Source organism: Cyprinodon tularosa, unplaced genomic scaffold (assembly GCF_016077235.1).
Source record: "Cyprinodon tularosa strain WSP-4 unplaced genomic scaffold, ASM1607723v1 ctg781, whole genome shotgun sequence".
Taxonomy (NCBI): Eukaryota; Metazoa; Chordata; class Actinopteri; order Cyprinodontiformes; family Cyprinodontidae; genus Cyprinodon; species Cyprinodon tularosa.
Window position 1 is genome coordinate 291,432 of NW_024039542.1, and position 23,084 is coordinate 314,515.

A 23,084-nucleotide genomic window follows, 5' to 3' on the forward strand; every position below is an offset into this window, starting at 1 on the left:
ACTGTTTTATCCAGAATCTATAAAAAGGATAAATTACAATCAGGACTCATAGTTATTCATCTAATAATTTTCTGTTAGAGCATCAGCGTACCTCCATTTTCAATTCTATATATATAATAAACTGATGTACTTTTCTCCTGTAAATCCGTCGTTGCTCTTGCTCTGCCTAATTCTCCTCAGTCATCACATGGAGCTCCCATAGATATCACTAGAATTCCCAGAGAATTCCAGATTTCCTGCAGGCCCCCCTCCCCTCTTCCAGTCTGTGTATTCACTCTAACTTGCTAAGTGTCCTTGTTGTAATGCTAATTACCTGTGATGTGACCAGTCCTTCTACAGGAGGCTGGATAAAGGCTGAAACTAACTGGCATCAGAACCAGAGCATGCTCCAAACACTTTCATTACCTTCCTCTGCAACATCAGACCTTTCTGCAGGAATATCTTGAAAAGTCAGATCTAAATCTTTTATTTAAAGCTATTGACCAACCAGATATCATACGGGTCCTAGTTCCTGAGCTGAGAACAGGTTATAACCAGCTTTTCCAACAAGGCAAAGAAGAGCCTATTTATATTTTCCATTCACCAACAGACTCATTTATATTGCAAACCTCACTATGTGAAAGAAACTTAGAGAATAATTGTATTTTGTCTGTTCTCACCTTTTTATGTCATTCAACATTTCGGGTTAGAGAATGAAAAACAGTCTGATTTCAGTATTTCACCCAAAGAAAAATCTCTACATATGAAGCTACAATTGTCCCATTTAGTAGTTTTTACAAACCCAAGGTGAGTCCTTCCTGCATTTGTGACATTTATACTTTGCAACAGGAACCACAGCACTGAGCGTTGTGTTCACTGCACACCTGGCCTGCTTATAATAACAATTAATAAATCTCAAACAATAGAGTTTAGCAAATTTTCCCAAATTAAGACTTGTAATTTGAACTAGATGAGGTTATCTATGTGTGCTACAAGTTTGGAGGCACTACAGTGATCTATAGTGTAATTATTGGCTATTATCTGCTTATAATAACAATGAATAAATCTCCAAAAATACAGTTTGGCCTAAGTTCCCAAAGTAAGAGTTTTAGTCTGATCCAGATGAGGTTATCTGTGTATCGTACAAGTTTGGAGGCAGTACAGTGATCTATAGTGCAGTCATTGCAATATGGGAATTGGAGCTATAGAAATAAACTGAATAGAATTGAGTTAAAAAGGGGAATATCCCAGTGATGATTAAATGGTTAACCAATCAGTATGTTGATTGGGTTAAACAGCCACATTTAAGTAGGTTGAAAACAGATGTTCAAACCAACCAGCCTCTGTTACCTTAAAGCTTAAGCTGTTTGTGAAGGAAACTGATTAAATAATGAAATCAAAAATAATTTGTCCTACAGTTTACAGCTATGCATTACAGCCGCTTAGCTTATCGCATATTAGACATGTGTAACCTCTGCCAGTGACTAAGGGACCCTTCATGGATGCAGACTTTAAAATGGGAAGAGATTCAAGACATTTGAGAAAGACAGTGGTTAGATTTTGCTTCTATTGAAAGCCAAAACCTGAATGATATTTTTAGTTTAGCCAATTTAGATCAAGATATTCAAAGGTAGGACTTATTGGAACCAAAGTGAGGATATCTGGTGTATTTTTAGACCGATGTAGTTGAGCTGGAGACTAGAAGGCAGAGTCAACATTTCTCACCTTTACTTGTTGGTCTTCAAAGTCTAAGCCTCTTTCAGTATTTCCTGTCGTCACTGAGAGTTCAGCAGAACCTGGAGGAAGATCAGAGTCAGCAGCCAGAATAGCAGGCATGTGAAGACATACAGGTCATCTATAGAAGCCTTAGTGAACCAGACCTGCCAGCTGCTCAGCAACATTTTGCAGCTGATTGTCAGACAAAGACTTCTTTTCAGAGCCTGTCGTTTTCTCTGGCTCTGAATCTGATTCTGTTTGCAGGAAAAATAAATAAAAGAACAAAATCTATAGTTTAAGACGCTAAGAAATGCAACGAGGATAAAAAAATACGCACCTTCCTCGCTGTCCGGTTTCTGAGGGATCCTCATCCTCACACGGGGTCGGGGCTGAGGAGCGGACTGGGTTGGTGTGCCGGCAGGAGCAGCATCTTCAATCTGTTCGCTACCAGAAGAATTAGCATCTTCCTGAAACTCTTTGAGCTCAGGGTACCCAGGCAAGGCCCCCTTACTGGGAATACTGGTAGAATCCCAGTCTGATCCATCTGCACCATATAAACAAGACATTCTATGTTAGGAATCAATTATGTTTATTAAGAGTTCATCTCGAATCAACCCCCCCCCCTCAGCCATGGGTGCTTCTACACCCTTTCAATCCACTCTAAAGAAGTTAGATGTCGTGTTTAAAAGCTGAAGTGCTTTAATTTTATTTAAACTCTTTTACTGCGACTGAGCGACTTTTCCTGCTGATGGTGGACAGAAAAGAACAGTCAGCCCCACATCAAACCAGCTTTTAGATCAAATCATGATTTTCCTCATTCTGCACCAACTGTCACTCTTGTATTATAAACTATCAGTTTTCTGTTAGTCAGTTGCTATTGGAAACAAGTTTTAAAGGAAAATAGAAAAGGTTTACAGAATGAACTTGTCCTAAACTAAGTATTTTTAAAGTGAAATCCTCTAAAAGTATAATATGAAGCAGGTATAAGTGGTTGGTTTAGACACGGTAGCTCTCCTGTTTGATGGGAATCATTCAAAAATAAAGGATCCGATTTTCTAGTGTAGAAACAAAACAAAAAGAACAATAATCTCACCTTCCAGATCGTCGACGTCTCCCACGCCGAGCTCTTCCCCGATGTCCATTTCTTCTTTAGGTTTGCTGAAAATTCTTCGCAGTTCCCGTTTTGGACTTTCACTCTGGTTGAAATTAAAAACACATTTCTGTTATTTTAGCCTTTATTCATTAAGTTCTGAGGCTCAACCAGACTCACCTTTTTCTGTAGTGTAGCGTCTTTATCAGCGCCCCCCCCTACATCCTGTTTACCGTCTTTTCCAGCTGCAAAAGAAGGGAAACTTTTTAACATCAGCAACTTACAAGTTTTTCTGTAAACGGTGAGTTTTTCCTGTTGTTGGGAGGTGAGAAGCATTCTCATGCATATGAGCTGGAGGTTAGTATGAACTTACATGCCTTAGTGGGATCCATGCCAACTGACTGATCTGACTGGCTTTAGCAACAGCCAAGACTAGCAAAATTTAAACCACATCATCATTTTCAAAAGAAAGCAAGCTTAGGTTGCCTCATGCAGTGTTTTGCAGAAGCACAGCAGTCTGGGTAACGGAGTTCTGACAACAACTGGCATCATTTCAAAGAGCAATGGCACAGGGAAGTTAGCTGCTCATGCTAACATTTCCAAACACATTAGCTGAGCATGGCAGTAGAAAATGATATATAGGTAGCTCTACCCGTCTTAAAACATGTAAACAAAACATTAACATCTAAAAGCATTATCTATGAGTCAATATAATTCATACAGGAGCTAGAAGATAAAAAAAAATATATATATATAAAAAAAAAAAATGAACAGAACTAAAAAAGGTACAACGTCTCAATCAGTGAACATTTTCCAAATGGTTTTGTATTTTGAGAAATAATTGCCAAAAGTATAAAGTCTGTCACACATCTGCCTGCATATTGTGAGGGACACAAACTACTGGACCCCGAAGGCTAATTTATGCTTCTGACGCAGAGCCTCTGCAACCGTCAAACCCGTCTCTGTGCGCGACCACCCCCTCCGCGCAGAGCCTCTTCAACCGTCAAACCCGTCTCTGTGCGCGACCACCTCCCCCGCGCATTGCCTCTTCAACCGTCAAACCCGTCTCTGTGCGCGACCACCCTCTCCGCGCATTGCCTCTTCAACCGTCAAACCCGTCTCTGTGCGCGACCACCCCCTCCGCGCAGAGCCTCTTCAACCGTCAAACCCGTCTCTGTGCGCGACCACCCCCCCCGCGCATTGCCTCTTCAACCGTCAAACCCGTCTCTGTGCGCGACCACCCTCTCCGCGCATTGCCTCTTCAACCGTCAAACCCGTCTCTGTGCGCGACCACCCCCTCCGCGCATTGCCTCTTCAACCGTCAAACCCGTCTCTGTGCGCGACCACCCTCTCCGCGCATTGCCTCTTCAACCATCAAACCCGTCTCTGTGCGCGACCACCTCCCCCGCGCATTGCCTCTTCAACCGTCAAACCCGTCTCTGTGCGCGACCACCCCCTCCGCGCAGAGCCTCTTCAACCGTCAAACCCGTCTCTGTGCGCGACCACCCCCCCCGCGCATTGCCTCTTCAACCGTCAAACCCGTCTCTGTGCGCGACCACCTCCCCCGCGCATTGCCTCTTAAACCGTCAAACCCGTCTCTGTGCGCGACCACCCCCTCCGCGCAGAGCCTCTTCAACCGTCAAACCCGTCTCTGTGCGCGACCACCTCCCCCGCGCAGAGCCTCTTCAACCGTCAAACCCGTCTCTGTGCGCGACCACCCCCTCTGCGCATTGCCTCTTCAACCGTCAAACCCGTCTCTGTGCGCGACCACCTCCCCCGCGCATTGCCTCTTCAACCGTCAAACCCGTCTCTGTGCGCGACCACCCCCTCCGCGCATTGCCTCTTAAACCGTCAAACCCGTCTCTGTGCGCGACCACCCCCTCCGCGCAGAGCCTCTTCAACCGTCAAACCCGTCTCTGTGCGCGACCACCCCCTCCGCGCAGAGCCTCTTCAACCGTCAAACCCGTCTCTGTGCATGACCACCTCCCCCGCGCATTGCCTCTTCAACCGTCAAACCCGTCTCTGTGCGCGACCACCCCCTCCGCGCAGAGCCTCTTCAACCGTCAAACCCGTCTCTGTGCGCGACCACCCCCCCCGCGCATTGCCTCTTCAACCGTCAAACCCGTCTCTGTGCGCGACCACCCCCTCCGCGCAGAGCCTCTTCAACTGTCAAACCCGTCTCTGTGCGCGACCACCTCCCCCGCGCATTGCCTCTTCATTCGTCAAACCCGTCTCTGTGCACGACCACCCCCTCCGCGCAGAGCCTCTGCAACCGTCAAACCCGTCTCTGTGCATGACCACCCTCTCCGCGCAGAGCCTCTTCAACCGTCAAACCCGTCTCTGTGCGCGATCACACCCCCCTGCAACTGTCGTCGCACACCTAAAAAAAATATCCTGACTATGCGTCGGACGGTCGCAAACCCGCACAGTCCTCAAGCAGAAGTGACAAAAAGCCGCTGTGATTGGTCCTTGCTATGCCTTTCCGGCTGTCTTTGTGGTCATTATTCTCGATTTGGTGCCGGGGGCCCCATTATCAAAAACTGAGGAGCAACTACGACGAAAGGTTAATCGAGGAAGTTTGGAAGTACAATCCGTCGAGGTTCTCGCGAGTTCTCCAATAGGCTCCCCTTAAGCTGTGGCAGCAAACTGCTGTGCCTCCCTAGAATTTCCAGACCGACGGTGCAGAAGCAAACCAGCAGAACTGGTTGGCGACCAGCGCCAAGCGACATCTGATGTGTGCGGATACAGAAGTCTAATATGCCCTTAACTCTCTTGGTCTCCCGCTGGCAGAACTCTTCTATCTCCATGGCTCTGTGCAGAAGTATCCAACCTGTCATTCATACAAGACAGAGCACCTCATAGATGGAAACCCCTCCCTCAATAATCGATGTTGACTCTGTAATCCAGGACTAAATAGACTTAATGTTTCCTAAAAAGGCTTCATCTCTCGTTTACGACACTTCTTCCAAACATAGCTTGAGAGTTAGCAAAAGCAACACCAAGAAAGAAAGGCGGGTTTAGGTGTCATCCTTCTCACCCATAATGTGTTGGAAACCAGACCTAACCTTAACTGGTTCCCCTGGACCAGCTTTTTAGATACAACAGAAGAAGAGTCAGCATGCAAACGCACGCCATGTTTTTGCTTTTTCTTCTAAAACTCTATGAAAGCCATATGCACTACTTAGGGTTGGTCTACAATGCGCAATTAAAATAAAATACATTGAGAGCTGTTGTTATATGTTTAAAGAGGACTCTAAACCTTTTGGAAAAAAGCTAGGAACTTTTCTTCTGCAAGGCACTGAATAAAAACATCCCTTGAGGCCAATATGGCTGAATAAAGCAGGAAGAGTGAATGATGCATGCATCTAGTGATCGGACGATGAAGCGATGGTGAGGTCTCTGATTAGTTGGGAGTAAAGACAGGCGTACCCTCTCCCTGGCTGCCTTGTGGCGTGCCTACACACACCTCTGCCATCCTACTGCATCCCTTCCCTCTTAAAAAAGAAGGAATGTAAAACATATCTACAAAAGAAAAAACAAACTGTTGGAAGGTTTGGGTTAAGGGACATTCTATACATCAATAGCTATATGGAGGTTTAGTCACTGGTCATCAACACTGAATAGGTAAAGGTTTCTGCGGCGTGGAATGTTGGCTGGAATGACGACTTTTACAGCGAAAAAACATTGAAAAAAGTGATCATTAATATATTGTTTTACTTTCTTTGAGGGGATCCTGAAGAGCAGGCTTTTCTTCTAGAATTAGACCATCTAGATCTTGCTCCTCTTTATGAGGTATGTTGGAAAGTTCAGAGTTGGGCTGAAAAATGAAAATAAATTAGAATCCTTTAAACTGAGAAAAACCAAACAACAATAATGTGATTAGGAGTGGTTGTTTGCTTCATACTTCAGAGTCCCATGGACTTTCCTCCTCTTCCTCTGTGGTCAGACCAAGCTCTGAGCGAAAATCTAAATCACAAATTAAGTTGATTACTTTCAATGGAAATAAAAAAAATACAGAATACATTACAAAGCAGGATTTTTTATCCTTAGATCCTCAATATATTTAATTATATTTTATAAATACAATGATTCTCCTGTTCATCCAGCCAAGATGTGATAAAAAAATAAAGCTGATAATCCCAGACATAATGGATCAATAAAGATCATCCATTCACTAAACTTTCTCTATCACTCTGACAGCTATCACTTTGGGTGGAGGGATGGATGATGGATGGTGGGTGGATGATGATGGATGGATGGTGGGCGGGTGATGGATGGATGATGGGTGGATGGTGGGCGGGTGATGGATGGATGATGGATGGAGGGATGGATGATGGATGGAGGGATGGTGGGTGGATGATGATGGATGATGATGGATGGATGGATGATGGATGGAGGGATGGTGGGTGGGTGGATGATGATGGATGGATGGGGCATGATGGGTGGGTGGGTGGATGATGATGGTGGGTGGATGATGATGGATGGATGATGGGTGGATGATGGATGGGGGATGATGGGTGGATGGTGGGCGGGTGATGGATGGATGATGGATGGAGGGATGGATGATGGATGGAGGGATGGTGGGTGGATGGATGGTGGGTGGATGATGATGGATGGATGGATGATGGATGGAGGGATGGTGGGTGGATGATGATGGTGGGTGGATGATGGGTGGATGATGATGGATGATGATGGATGGATGGATGATGGATGGAGGGATGGTGGGTGGATGGATGGTGGGTGGATGATGATGGATGGATGGATGATGGATGGAGGGATGGTGGGTGGATGATGATGGTGGGTGGATGGGGAATCTTTGTTGATAGGAGTTTTTCATACCTCTTTCTATAACTTGACCACCTTCTGCTTTGTGAAGAGTGGAAGCTGCGTCACAGACCTTCCCACCATCTTCAGACTGGTTGTCATGGTCCTCTTCATCACCCTCTTGCTCATCCTCATCCTCAGTGGAATTTAGTTGCTGGTGAAAAGGATTCATAAAATGTTAGGAACCAAGTTTAATGGTTTCTGACGTCACATCAAACAGATAAAAAGAAAGGTTAGAGGTCTTCCTGGGGACTGGAGTCCCTGTAGGGCCCAGAGTAGACCTGCATGGTCCTGTGAGACACCTGGTCCAGAGACTGAAGGATGGACGGTCCAACTGAGGCTGTAGGTGAAAAACAGCCCTGTGGAATCTCGGCTGTAGGATGTACCAAGAACGAGGCAGCTAACAAAACCTTCCTGATTTACCTGAACGTCAGCCTCTGATTTACCTGAACGTCAGCCTCTGATTTACCTGAACGTCAGCCTCTGATTTACCTGAACGTCAGCCTCTGATTTACCTGAACGTCAGCCTCTGATTTACCTGAACGTCAGCCTCTGATTTACCTGAACGTCAGCCTCTGATTTACCTGAACGTCAGTCTCTGATTTACCTGAACGTCAGCCTCTGATTTACCTGAACGTCAGCCTCTGATTTACCTGAACGTCAGCCTCTGATTTACCTGAACGTCAGCCTCTGATTTACCTGAACGTCAGTCTCTGATTTACCTGAACGTCAGTCTCTGATTTACCTGAACGTCAGCCCCTGATTTACCTGAACGTCAGCCTCTGATTTACCTGAACGTCAGCCTCTGATTTACCTGAACGTCAGCCTCTGATTTACCTGAACGTCAGCCTCTGATTTACCTGAACGTCAGCCTCTGATTTACCTGAACGTCAGCCTCTGATTTACCTGAACGTCAGCCCCTGCTTTACCTGAACGTCAGCCTCTGATTTACCTGAACGTCAGCCTCTGATTTACCTGAACGTCAGCCTCTGATTTACCTGAACGTCAGCCTCTGATTTACCTGAACGTCAGCCTGATTTACCTGAACGTCAGCCTCTGATTTACCTGAACGTCAGCCTCTGATTTACCTGAACGTCAGCCTCTGATTTACCTGAACGTCAGCCTCTGATTTACCTGAACGTCAGCCTCTGATTTACCTGAACGTCAGCCTCTGATTTACCTGAACGTCAGCCTCTGATTTACCTGAACGTCAGCCTCTGATTTACCTGAACGTCAGCCTCTGATTTACCTGAACGTCAGCCCCTGATTTACCTGAACATCAGCCTCTGATTTACCTGAACGTTAGCCTCTGATTTACCTGAACATCAGCCTCTGATTTACCTGAACGTCAGCCTCTGATTTACCTGAACGTCAGCCCCTGATTTACCTGAACGTCAGCCTCTGATTTACCTGAACGTCAGCCCCTGATTTACCTGAACATCAGCCTCTGATTTACCTGAACATCAGCCTCTGATTTACCTGAACATCAGCCTCTGATTTACCTGAACGTCAGCCCCTGATTTACCTGAACGTTAGCCTCTGATTTACCTGAACATCAGTCTCTGCAGTGTGTTTTAGCTCTGGGAATCTCATGCTGGTGTTCTCAGATGGATCAGATGAGCTTAGGTCCACATCATCAATGTCAGTCTGAGGTAACGCCTCATCAGACACCTCTGAACTCAGAAGCTGGCCACTGGCACCCAGATCTTTGCTCCGTCCGTCGTCATACGACCCTCCTGTTTTTCCAGTTTTATTTTCAAGTGGAGCAAATGATGTTAATCTAGCTTCACTCTCATCCACTGACCTGCCACCTACATGTCCACTCAAACCAGTAGCGCCAACAGAATCAGGAACATCTAGTGGTTTGATTGTAGCGCTAGCAAAGCTATACTGGAGTTTTTGATGCTTGCTGTCTGAGTCCTCACTAGACTCACTGTCTTTACTCTGGATTTTCCCAGCATGCATCTGTTCTCCCTGAGCTTTGGTTTCATCTTTGCCATCATAACGTCCATCAATAAGGGAGCAGGGAATCACTTTGTTGTCATCAGCCTGAATAAAGTCTGTTTTGGCGTCTTTCTCATCGACTGACCTTCCGTCTTCGGGGTTCAGTGACGGCAAATTGACATCAGTTGGAAGTGATGTTAGCTGCTTCTCTGAATCAGCACTTTCATCTTCCCAACTACTGCTGCCCCCTTCCTCCTTTTCAGAATCAAACCTTTCTTCCATTTTCAAGAAAGACGCTGCTGGTTCTCCGTCCTCAAACGCTGCCTGTTTAGGGCTTTCATTCTCGGGTGCTACCAGGGAGGGGTCACTGGATTCTTTATAAATCCCGTGTCTGTCCTCTTCTTCCAAGGAGAATTGGTGCGTATGTTTCACCTTGCAGTGAGCCTCAGCAGCTGCTTGAGAATCAGCTGAGGTAGCGTCATATTTAGCACCAGGATCTTCTTGGTTGTCGGCTTCGGAAGAATCCCAGTCAGATTCACCTGCAGTTGCTGCAGCTGGTTTGATTCGAGCCTCAGGAGAACTTTGCAGACCTGGTTTTGCAGATGGCGATAGAGGTGAGGAAGACTCCAATGAGGTAGCATGCTGCTCCACTTCTGGAGGTAAAGAAGCTGCTTGCTGCTGCTTTCCCAGTGCTGGAACATCCTGTTCTTGTTGTAGGACGTGATCATCTGCCTGCCTCTCTTCAGGTTCGTCGGCGTCACTTCCCTCCATCGAGGAGCCCCATGAGGATCTACGTTTAAAAGGCTCCCTCTCTGACGATCCATGGTCTTCCACATCAGATTCAGTGTTTTCTCCGACCTTGGCTAACAGCGATCTTGGAAGGGCGATCAAAGCGCTGCCGCCCATTCCCTCTTCTTCATTGCCTCCCTGATCATCATGGCTGTCTGCACTGTTTTGCTTATCGCTCAAGGAATCCTTGTCCTCATCTCCTGTTTCTCTGTCTGACCCTACATCTTTGATCCTGCCAGGTGACCGGACCCATCTTTCTGTTGGACATTGATTTGGATTGATTTGGAGATGTGATGGCTTCATGCATTCCTCGTCTTCATCAGACAGCTTAGATTCCACCCTAATGGCAGAAACAATGCAGTCCTCTGCAACATCTAGTGTTGCTGGCCGGGCAAAGCTTTGGGCTCCATCGGGTCTGTTGAGATCCGTGTTTTCTGCCTCTGCTTTGTCACTTTTCTCCGATATATAATTAATCTGGAGTTTTACAGCAGACCCAGTGGGAGGAGGGGAATCAGTGTAAGGAGCGTTTTGAGCATCAGCTGTGGTATAATCCACCGTAGAGCCTTCTGCCTCAGATTCATAAGCCTCATTTTCCTCCTCTTCTTCACTTTCATCACTTTCTACACTCTCCTCCTCTTCCTCCTCCTCATCATCATCCTCTTCTTCTTCTTCCTCCTCCTCTTCCTCAATTTCTTCTTCCTCTGCGTCTTCTTCAGAGTCCTCACTGACAGAGGCTGCCTGCTGGGAGTTGTTAGCCCCTAAATATCGCTCTCCTTTTACTCCTTTTAGTGAACTTTCTCCTTATTTTTTGGCATTCAGGAAAAAAAAAAAACAGAAGGAGAGAAAGTCGTCACAAGAAAAGCTTTTTCACAAACAAATGTACCTTTCTAGCGCTTGGGAGAGGAGTAGAAGCCATCCGGGGTGATTTGGGAAGAAGGGAGGAAACGGCTGGGAGATCTACTGGGTGCTGAGGAGAGGCTGGGATTCTTTGGACACCAGTTTCACTTTCCTCCTCTGATTCTGTGTCACTCCGGGACGTTTCGGGTAGCACAGGAGCTACGGGGCAGGCGGGGATCAGAGATCGCTTACAAAAGATGACTAAACTAGTGATTCTTGTTACCTTTTCCCATTTTAGATCCAAATATTTGGCTGATCTTAGATGGTTTCTAAAATTCAGAAAAGTAAAACTGAACGTTAAATTCCAAGAATATTAGCTGCTGTGTATGATGGGAAATAAGCCTTCCTAACCTTTTCTGCAGATTCATCCTCATCCTCTGTTGAAGGCCACTCATCATTCGCACTTTTAGAAGCTCTAAGAGGAAAGAAAATACTTTACAACCAGGAAATCAGTCACAAAGTTTAAATGCAACAAAAGAAACATGCATACCGACTAACTGACTCTGACAAGGAATCATCTTCCAAATCTGCAAAACAAAATAAAACATTTAATTAAAAGGATCATTCAGAGGGATTTATAGAAAACAAAGGAATAAGCAGGACTAAACTTTAAAATGATAGAAGTATTATTGTTCTATTTTAAACTGAAGCATCAACTACTAACACAATGGTACAAGTAGGGCTGAGACTAACCATTATTTTGCTAATTGATTAAACAGTCGATTTCTTTCCGATTAATCGATTAATAATTAGATAGTCAAAGGATAACAAAAGAAATGTAATCAACTGAACTAAAACTTTTCCACTTGAGGAGTTTTGGATTATAGAGCAGATTGACAGAAGATTTTTTTTTAAATCTTAAATGTGAAATGTTAACATGTTTTCTTTATAATCTCTGTATAATTGGTGCTCAAAGTGAGTCGCTCTGTCAGCTAAAGGCCTGTTTTAGTCTCTATACTCCAGTTAATGATTAATTAATAACTAAATTAGTTTATGATTATGTCTATAATCTATTAATTCGAATTAATTGTTTTAGTCCTAAGTACAAGTTTGATCAATTAACTTAGAAAAACAGCAATTGGACCAACACTAGACACAAAAGTTAACGTCTTAGACTTTAAGCCAATGAATCAAAAATCCCGTTCTTAAAAGTTTTAGCAGTTAAGGAAACAGGTTTTAAACCTTGATTTTAAGCTAGAAGTATTTTACAGTGTTTGAGGTGAAAAAGATGGAGTCAGTGGAAGGACGTTAGAAGTGGCGTGATGTGCTCCATACGTTGGTGACGACGCCGGCGGCAGCAATGATCCACTTTAAGCAGACTGATGATGACAATCAATTCAACTAATGGATTCAATTATCAAGATCCTGAAGAGAAATTAGTCCTTTAATCCTGGAAATGTTCTCAAATTGATAAAAGGGTGACTGACTGTTTCTACATGCCTCTGAAGGCCAAGATTTCCTGCCTTTATTAATCAGTCCTCCTTTGAATTAAAAAATATAAATTATATGTATTCATGTATTGTTTTTATTCAGCTGAAGTAAAGTTTAGCAAAGCCATGCATTGATTTCCACTTAGCATTTATAAAGCTGAGTATCATCTGCAAAGTAATTTAGACTGTTTGCTATAATCGGAGCCAGAGGGAGGATGTATTTATAAGATAGAACATCAGGGAAGCTCACGTGAGTTTTAAGGTCTCTGATGTTAAGTTAGAAAATCCTTAAATTTAAAGCAGTCAGTAGCTCCAGTAATATAACTGCAAGTCTTTAAGGTGCTTCTTTACACATCGTATGGACGCCACACTGTTTTCAGACTTTTCTTCTCTGCCTCTTTGAATCATTCTATCCCATAATATCCAAATAAGCAGCAACATCTAAATTTGTATGAAATGTGAAAAAGAGGTAATCAATCGCTTCATTTGGCCCTTTTAGAGTTTAATCATTTTCTCAACATTTCCAGCATTTAAAAGGCAGAAGGATTCTGTCTGAACACTGAAAGCGGTGAGCGTCTCGTCTGACTAGCAAAGCGATGGTCAGCGCGGCGCGCAGGAGATCAGGTCGACCCTGCGCCTGGTGAGCGCAGTGGAAGACCATTCAACCCTCTGCAACTGACTAAGATCATCCAAGCATAGTACCTCCCCCTGCTTCATTTGTTCCACGCTCTAGATCCGGTTATGCATGAGGAATAAATGAAACGATCAGATGGTCAGACATGAGGAAACAAACTTACTCATATATCATCTTATTACAATAAATGCCTACCACCTTTATTAGTGGCTGGTCCTCCTAAAGAAAAGCTTGTGTCAACATCTTGGGAAGGAAAAGCCAAAATGTTTTTCTTCTTGCTTGGACCTGGATGTGAGACGGAGGCTCTAGGAGTCTGCTTGGTTCCATGTTCTGTGATCAATAGACAACAACTGCAAAAAACAAACACAGTCATCTTATCAAAGCGCTGATTAAATGCAAGATGAGTGAAGAAAATGATAAAACACATTTTTCTTTGCTTTGTCATTATTTAAACACAATTAAACTAGATACACTTAAACTTAGATTACCAACCTGTTTGATGATCAGATATCGGTCATGTTAGTGAAAACAATCTATTTCTAAACATCAAATGAAACTCGGCTGCAGTGTAAACCTAAAATCTGCTCAGGTCACCTTTGCTTTGCATTAGTGGAAACCGTGGATCTGCTAACGGCATGAAAACCAGGCTGAAAACTGCTTCCAGACCAGGATCTAGACTTAGACTCAGCTTTATTTAATTGCTGGGATTACTCCTTCAGGGAAATTCTGTTTCCAGTAACTTTGGTTATTTGTTGCAACATTCAGTTGTGACAAATAATCAAAACCAGCAAAAATAATGTTTGTATAATTTAGGATAAATAAGTTTTGATATTTTAACAGGAATTCCAGTTAAAGGTGTGATTCTTTCACTTTAATAGACCGTTGTTGCTTTAGAAATAAAGCTCACCTGTTATGGCCATTTCTTACTGCGTAGTCATCAGCTGACCAGCCTTTGTCGTCCTGAATCGTGACGTCTGGCTGGAACTGCAAGAGAAGCTTGACCATCCTGTGTTGCCCGCCGCCGGCAGCGAGCATCAAAGGAGACCTGGATGTGGAATCGATGGCAGCAGAAGAACATGAAACACGGGGGTCATTACCCAGAGCCGACAAATGATGGTTTAATACTAGCCTGTGTTCTCGGTCCAGAGAATTCACGTCAGCCGTCTCTTTCAGGAGAAACTCGGCCATTTCTAACCGGTCCTCACGGACTGCTACGGTCAGCGGCGTGAAGCCCTCCTGAACCACAGATCAAACATCATTTGAAACTAATCAAAATATGTTTTCAGAGGAAATATTTCTTCAGCAAAATGAGATGTAGAGGTAAATAAAAACAGCCGTAACGTCTTTGTAGAGGTTAGGCACCTTATTAAGTATTAAATATTCCCTTTAATGAACCAAAAATATATAAGAAGCTTAACTTTTCTCGATAAAAATGTAAGAGTATAAATCCAAATTCTCCAATCCGAAGCATTTCAACCAAATCTATAATTCAAACAGGAACGATAATCACCTTGTTTTGAGCGTTGATTTCGGCCCCATGGTGCAGCAACAGTCCTGCCATGGATAGCGACGGGATGTTTGCTGCTAAATGGAGGGCTGTGTTCCCATTGATGTCCTCTAGATTGGGACTGGCTCCGTTTTCCAACAATATAGTCAAGCAGCCCTCATGCTGGCCCTGAACAGCCTGTGAACCAAACATAATGAAGGAGGAAGGAAATGGTGAAAAGAACCCCAGTGGAAAAGAAAAAATTTTATTTCATTGAGTTTAGGGAAGCAAAACCTCATGTTGACTAATTCTGCCTTTAATCTGGGTCCTTTTTTCCAGGTCCCAAACCTTCTAAAGATGATTAAACCAACTTCTGTCAAATGTCAGTAAATGTGGTCGAGGGGTAGACCATGCAGAGCCGTAGACTCCTGCTCTAATTCATTCTCCCTTTGTCTCCCAAACATTGTCTGTTTGGTTAATAGAATCATTGCTTTGATTATGTCACCATAATCTGCTAATAACGCACATTTAATGCAAAGACAACACTAATAGGAAAAAAGATGAAGGGCCTTAAAGAGACTTTAAAATATGATTAAAAAATAACAAGATAATAATGGAAAAGAATAGAGTAAGGCTTCATGTGACTTCAGTTAAAGGCCTACAAACACAACTGCACTGAAAAAACATCCCAAAAATAAAACAAGCCAGCAGTAACATTAGGAAGCTTAACTTTATCGCTCTATAGCATAAACATGAACAGCTGCAGTACTTTTATTTATTTAAGCTTTTCTGGATCAAACCAACCTCATACCTGATGTTAAAGCGCTGTTAGCTAAACTAAAGCCAATTCCACTATGGTCCCCTGGTGACTTATGCTGTTTTTGCGTTTAACCCTTTTTTTTCTTTTAATAGCAATTAGTCGCAGCAATAGAGCCAAGCTTCTCCCAGCAGAGGTGAGAAACGAAAGAGGAAACGTCCAGGAATTGACTGGTAGTAAAAAAGATACCCAGAGGGACGAGACAAAGCAGGAGATAAAATCTGAAAGTCGAGGGAAGCGGGAGCAGAAGCACTGGAAGCTACCAAATGATGGAATCATAAGAAAGTTCTGCCAGCAGATGGCAGCGGTGTTTGGGTTTCCTTGATGATGCCTGATGAAAAAATTATTTTCCAGCTTAAAAACAGCTGAATGAGTAACCAAGGCTGCGCTCACACTGCAGCTTTAAATGCTCTAGTCCATTTTTTTAGTGAAGTCCGATTCTTTAGTTTGGTCGTTTAGATTTCCAAATATGCGACTTATTGTGATCTCCTGTGTGAACCGCATTCATACAACTTGTCCTGCATGGCAGCAGAGGATGCAATGACGTCACAAGCAGCGACGGAATGTGATCAGCAACACTCCATGAGATAATAGAGAGGCTTCATGTTTTCTCTGAGAATCGCCGTTACCTTCATTAAGGCGGATCTGTGTTGATTGTCTCGTAGGTCAAGCTTGGCTTTGCTATCAACAAGGAGCTGCACCACTTCAGCATGACCAGTAGCACAGGCAACATGAAGCGCAGTTCTGTTAAAAAGAAAACAGTTTCTCATCTCGTTAAACATTTAACAGGCATTTTTTAAAATCTCCAAATAAATAGAAATAAATCAAACAGATCGGAATCTAATTATTTATTTCGCTGCACTGAAAAACCAAGAAATCCAACCAATTGATGCACTTTGATGCAGTAGTTTAACTTTAATAAAAATCATACACAGTTGAAATCAAATAATTACTTCTTAATTTTGTCTTTTTTTCTGAGTTCAAAACTCAGCAAAAGATTTTCAAGTTTTCAAGATTTTTAATTTCTATTAAAGAATTTAATCCCAATCTTCTTATTTATGCTGTAAAATAACAAGATATTCTGACAATCGGTCCAGTTTATCCCTAAACTGGAAGAGATAAATCAGACTAATTATAATTAATCAATTAGTGAAATGATCATTAACTAATTTACTAATCGATTAATCGTTAACTTTAGTTTAGAGTCTAAAACATGCCTTTAGCTTAAAGAGCAACCCACTCAGAGAAATTATTACCACAATTGTGAAAAACAAACATTCTGCATCCAAAAATCTTTTTTTGTCCATTAATATGTTCTATCAGTCAGCAGGTCGGGTTTGGACCAGCCCTGGAGCTGACGGCTCGGTTCGCCCAGTACGGTCCAGTCAGCCGCCCAGCCAAGACTGTGAAAATGTTCCGCCTCCTCCGGTCAGCCTGGAACGCTGCATTTCCACCTGTTTTTCATCTTCAATAGAGAAACTTCCTGCTCTCTAATTCTAGTAGAAGTAAACCCAACTGTAGGCGAAACAGCTAAACTGCTGTCTTCCATCTTCCTCTATTCTCTATTCCTCTATTCTCTATTCCTCTATTCTATTCTTGAGCCAGTGAGCTGGTCTGGATGCCAATATCAGCGCGACAAAACTACCGGCCACAACCAAATAAGGCAAAACATCCCCGAGTTCACTTCAACTAGGTGCTTCGTTTGGATTCACCCGTTTTATAAAATTCCAGACCGGATGAACCTCCATATTAAAGCATTATTCCAGACCCGATGAACCTCCATATTAAAGCATTATTCCAGACCGGATGAACCACCATATAAAAGCATTATTCCAGACCGGATGAACCTCCATATAAAAGCATTATTCCAGACCGGATGAACCTCCATATAAAAGCATTATTACAGACCGGATGAACCTCCATATTAAAGCATCATTCCAGACCGGATGAACCTCCATATTAAAGCATCATTCCAGACCGGATGAACCTCCATATTAAAGCATTATTCCAGACCGGATGAACCTCCATATAAAAGCATTATTACAGACCGGATGAACCTCCATATAAAAACATTATTCCAGACCGGATGAACCTCCATATAAAACCATTATTCCAGACCGGATGAACCTCCATATAAAAGCATTATTCCAGACCGGATGAACCTCCATATTAAAGCATTATTCCAGACCGGATGAACCTCCATATTAAAGCATTATTCCAGACCGGATGAACCTCCATATAAAAGCATTATTACAGACCGGATGAACCTCCATATTAAAGCATCATTCCAGACCGGATGAACCTCCATATTAAAGCATCATTCCAGACCGGATGAACCTCCATATAAAAGCATCATTCCAGACCGGATGAACCTCCATATAAAAGCATTATTCCAGACCGGATGAACCTCCATATAAAAGCATCATTCCAGACCGGATGAACCTCCATATAAAAGCATTATTCCAGACCGGATGAACCTCCATATAAAAACATTATTCCAGACCGGATGAACCTCCATATAAAAGCATTATTCCAGACCGGATGAACCTCCATATAAAAGCATCATTCCAGACCGGATGAACCTCCATATTAAAGCAATATTCCAGACCGGATGAACCTCAACATTAAAGCATTATTCCAGACCGGATGAACCTCCATATTAAAGCATTATTCCAGACCGGATGAACCTCAACATTAAAGCATTATTCCAGACCGGATGAACCTCCATATTAAAGCATTATTCCAGACCGGATGAACCTCAACATTAAAGCATTATTCCAGACCGGATGAACCTCCATATTAAAGCATTATTCCAGACCGGATGAACCTCCATATTAAAGCATCATTCCAGACCGGTTGAACCTCCATATAAAAGCATCATTCCAGACCGGATGAACCTCAACATTAAAGCATCATTCCAGACCGGTTGAACCTCCATATAAAAGCATTATTCCAGACCGGATGAACCTCCATATAAAAACATTATTCCAGACCGGATGAACCTCCATATAAAAGCATTATTCCAGACCGGATGAACCTCCATATAAAAGCATCATTCCAGACCGGATGAACCTCCATATAAAAGCAATATTCCAGACCAGATGAACCACCATATAAAAACATTATTCCAGACCGGATGAACCTCCATATAAAAGCATTATTACAGACCGGATGAACCTCAACATTAAAGCATTATTCCAGACCGGATGAACCTCCATATAAAAGCATCATTCCAGACCGGATGAACCTCCATATAAAAGCATTATTACAGACCGGATGAACCTCAACATTAAAACATTATTCCAGACCAGATGAACCTCCATATAAAAGCATTATTCCAGACCGGATGAACCTCCATATAAAAACATTATTCCAGACCGGATGAACCTCCATATAAAAGCATCATTCCAGACCGGATGAACCTCCATATAAAAGCAATATTCCAGACCAGATGAACCTCCATATAAAAACATTATTCCAGACCAGATGAACCTCCATATAAAAGCATTATTCCAGACCGGATGAACCTCCATATAAAAGCATTATTACAGACCGGATGAACCTCCATATTAAAGCATCATTCCAGACCGGATGAACCTCCATATTAAAGCATTATTCCAGACCGGATGAACCTCCATATAAAAACATTATTCCAGACCGGATGAACCTCCATATAAAAGCATTATTACAGACCGGATGAACCTCAACATTAAAGCATTATTCCAGACCGGATGAACCTCCATATACAGGTGCTGGTCATAAAATTAGAATATCATGAAAAAGTAGATTGATTTCAGTAATTCCATTTAAAAAGTGAAACTTGTATATTATATTCATACATTACATACAAACTCATATATTTCAGATGTTTATTTTGTTTAATTTTGATGATTACAAATGACAACAAATGAAAATCTCAAATTCATCATATCAGAAAATTAGAATATTACTGAAGACCAATAAAAACAAAGGATTTATAGAAATGTTGGCCAACTGAAAAGTATGAACATGAAAAGTATGAGCATGTACAGCACTCAGTATTTAGTTGGGCCTCCTTTGGCCTGTATTACTGCAGCAATGCGGCGTGGCATGGAGTCGATCAGTCTGTGGCACTGCTCAGGTGTTATGATAGCCCAGGTTGCTCTAATAGTGGCTTTTAGCTCTTCTGAATTGTTGGGTCTGGTGTATTGCATCTTCTTCTTCACAATACCCCATAGATTTTCTATGGGGTTAAGGTCAGGAGAGTTTGCTGGCCAATTAAGAACAGGGATACCATGGTCCTTCAACCAGGTACTGGTAGCTTTGGCACTGTGTGCAGGTGCCAAGTCCTGTTGGAAAATGAAATCTGCATCTCCAAAAAGTTGGTCAGCTGCAGGAAGCATGAAGTGCTCTAAAACTTCCTGGTATGTGGCTGCGTTGACCCTGGACCTCAGAAAACACAATGGACCAACACCAGCAGATGACATGGCACCCCAAACCATCACTGACTGTGGAAACTTTACACTGGACTTCAAGCAACGTGGATGAAGTGCCTCTCTTCTTTTCCTCCAAACTCTGGGACCTTGATTTCCAAAGGAAATGCAAAATTTACTTTCATCAGAGAACATGACTTTGGACCACTCACCAGCAGTCCAGTCCTGTTTCTCTTTAGCCCAGGCAAGACGCTTCTGACGCTGTCTGTGGTTCAAGAGTGGCTTGACACAAGGAATGCGACAGCAGAAACCCATGTCTTTCATACGTCTGTGTGTGGTGGTTCTTGAAGCACTCACTCCAGCTGCAGTCCACTCTTTGTGAATCTCCCCCACATTTTTGAAGGGGTTTTGTTTCACAATCCTCTCCAGGGTGCGGTTATCTCTCTTGCTTGTACACTTTTTTCGACCACATCTTTTCCTTCCCTTCGCCTCTCTATTAATGTGCTTGGACACTGAGCTCTGTGAACAGCCAGCCTCTTTAGCGATGACCTTTTGTGTCTTGCCCTCCTTGTGCAAGGTGTCGATGGTCGTCTTTTGGACAACTGTCAAGTCAGCAGTCTTCCCCATGATTGTGTAGCCTATAGAACTAGACTGAAAGACCATTTAAAGGCTTTTGCAGGTGGTTTGAGTTAATTAGCTGATTAGAGTGTGGCACCAGGGGCCATCAATTTTGAACCTTTTCACAATATTCTAATTTTCTGATATGATGAATTTGAGATTTTCATTTGTTGTCATTTGTAATCATCAAAATTAAACAAAATAAACATCTGAAATATATGAGTTTGTATGTAATGTATGAATATAATATACAAGTTTCACTTTTTAAATGGAATTACTGAAATCAATCTACTTTTTCATGATATTCTAATTTTATGACCAGCACCTGTAAAAGCATTATTCCAGACCGGATGAATCTCCACATAAAAACATTATTCCAGACCGGATGAACCTCCATATTAAAGCATTATTCCAGACCGGATGAATCTCCACATAAAAACATTATTCCAGACCGGATGAACCTCCATATTAAAGCATTATTCCAGACCGGATGAATCTCCACATAAAAGCATTATTCCAGACCGGATGAACCTCCATATTAAAGCATTATTCCAGACCGGATGAACCTCCATATTAAAGCATTATTCCAGACCGGATGAACCTCAACATTAAAGCATTATTCCAGACCGGATGAACCTCCATATTAAAGCATTATTCCAGACCGGATGAACCTCCATATTAAAGCATCATTCCAGACCGGTTGAACCTCCATATAAAAGCATAATTCCAGACCGGATGAACCTCAACATTAAAGCATCATTCCAGACCGGATGAACCTCCATATAAAAGCATTATTCCAGACCGGATGAACCTCAACATTAAAGCATTATTCCAGACCGGATGAACCTCAACATTAAAGCATTATTCCAGACCGGATGAACCTCCATATTAAAGCATTATTCCAGACCGGATGAACCTCCATATAAAAGCATTATTCCAGACCGGATGAACCTCCATATAAAAGCATTATTCCAGACCGGATGAACCTCCATATAAAAACATTATTCCAGACCGGATGAACCTCCATATAAAAGCATTATTACAGACCGGATGAACCTCAACATTAAAGCATTATTCCAGACCGGATGAACCTCCATATTAAAGCATTATTCCAGACCGGATGAACCTCCATATTAAAGCATTATTCAAGACCGGATGAACCTCAACATTAAAGCATCATTCCAGACCGGATGAACCTCAACATTAAAGCATCATTCCAGACCGGATGAACCTCCATATTAAAGCATTATTCCAGACCGGATGAACCTCAACATTAAAGCATTATTCCAGACCGGATGAACCTCCATATAAAAGCATTATTCCAGACCGGATGAACCTCCATATAAAAGCATTATTCCAGACCGGATGAACCTCCATATAAAAGCATTATTCCAGACCGGATGAACCTCCATATTAAAGCATTATTCCAGACCGGATGAACCTCCATATTAAAGCATTATTCCAGACCGGATGAACCTCCATATTAAAGCATTATTCCAGACCGGATGAACCTCAACATTAAAGCATTATTCCAGACCGGATGAACCTCCATATTAAAGCATTATTCCAGACCGGATGAACCTCAACATTAAAGCATTATTCCAGACCGGATGAACCTCCATATTAAAGCATTATTCCAGACCGGATGAACCTCCATATTAAAGCATTATTCCAGACCGGATGAACCTCCATATTAAAGCATTATTCCAGACCGGATGAACCTCAATATTAAAGCATTATTCCAGACCGGATGAACCTCCATATAAAAGCATTATTCCAGACCGGATGAACCTCCATATAAAAGCATTATTTCAGACCGGATGAACCTCGATATTAAAGCATTATTCCAGACCGGATGAACCTCCATATTAAAGCATCATTCCAGACCGGTTGAACCTCCATATAAAAGCATCATTCCAGACCGGATGAACCTCAACATTAAAGCATCATTCCAGACCGGTTGAACCTCCATATAAAAGCATTATTCCAGACCGGATGAACCTCCATATAAAAACATTATTCCAGACCGGATGAACCTCCATATAAAAGCATTATTCCAGACCGGATGAACCTCCATATAAAAGCATCATTCCAGACCGGATGAACCTCCATATAAAAGCATCATTCCAGACCGGATGAACCTCCATATAAAAGCATTATTCCAGACCGGATGAACCTCCATATAAAAGCATTATTTCAGACCGGATGAACCTCCATATTAAAGCATTATTCCAGACCGGATGAACCTCCATATTAAAGCATCATTCCAGACCGGTTGAACCTCCATATAAAAGCATCATTCCAGACCGGATGAACCTCAACATTAAAGCATCATTCCAGACCGGTTGAACCTCCATATAAAAGCATTATTTCAGACCGGATGAACCTCCATATAAAAGCATTATTTCAGACCGGATGAACCTCCATATTAAAGCATTATTCCAGACC

At 42.6% G+C, this 23,084-nt stretch overlaps 1 protein-coding gene across 1 annotated transcript in view; it reads right to left on the reverse strand.

The window, feature by feature from the left end:
* The window catches only part of LOC119773752, a 48,732-nt gene that overhangs the window by 19,928 nt on the left and 5,720 nt on the right, over positions 1-23,084 (reverse strand). The window contains exons 3-22 of the mRNA XM_038270879.1: positions 16,236-16,350; positions 14,814-14,987; positions 14,433-14,539; positions 14,211-14,348; positions 13,502-13,653; positions 13,372-13,398; positions 11,730-11,766; positions 11,591-11,654; positions 11,463-11,508; positions 11,226-11,398; positions 9,158-11,143; positions 7,625-7,763; positions 6,690-6,751; positions 6,503-6,602; positions 6,215-6,307; positions 2,966-3,030; positions 2,789-2,891; positions 2,033-2,239; positions 1,860-1,949; positions 1,705-1,775 (exon numbers count right to left, since the gene is read on the reverse strand). Coding sequence (XP_038126807.1) covers positions 1,705-1,775; positions 1,860-1,949; positions 2,033-2,239; positions 2,789-2,891; positions 2,966-3,030; positions 6,215-6,307; positions 6,503-6,602; positions 6,690-6,751; positions 7,625-7,763; positions 9,158-11,143; positions 11,226-11,398; positions 11,463-11,508; positions 11,591-11,654; positions 11,730-11,766; positions 13,372-13,398; positions 13,502-13,653; positions 14,211-14,348; positions 14,433-14,539; positions 14,814-14,987; positions 16,236-16,350 — 3,949 coding nt within the window. The remainder of the gene's footprint in view (positions 1-1,704; positions 1,776-1,859; positions 1,950-2,032; positions 2,240-2,788; positions 2,892-2,965; positions 3,031-6,214; positions 6,308-6,502; positions 6,603-6,689; positions 6,752-7,624; positions 7,764-9,157; positions 11,144-11,225; positions 11,399-11,462; positions 11,509-11,590; positions 11,655-11,729; positions 11,767-13,371; positions 13,399-13,501; positions 13,654-14,210; positions 14,349-14,432; positions 14,540-14,813; positions 14,988-16,235; positions 16,351-23,084) is intronic.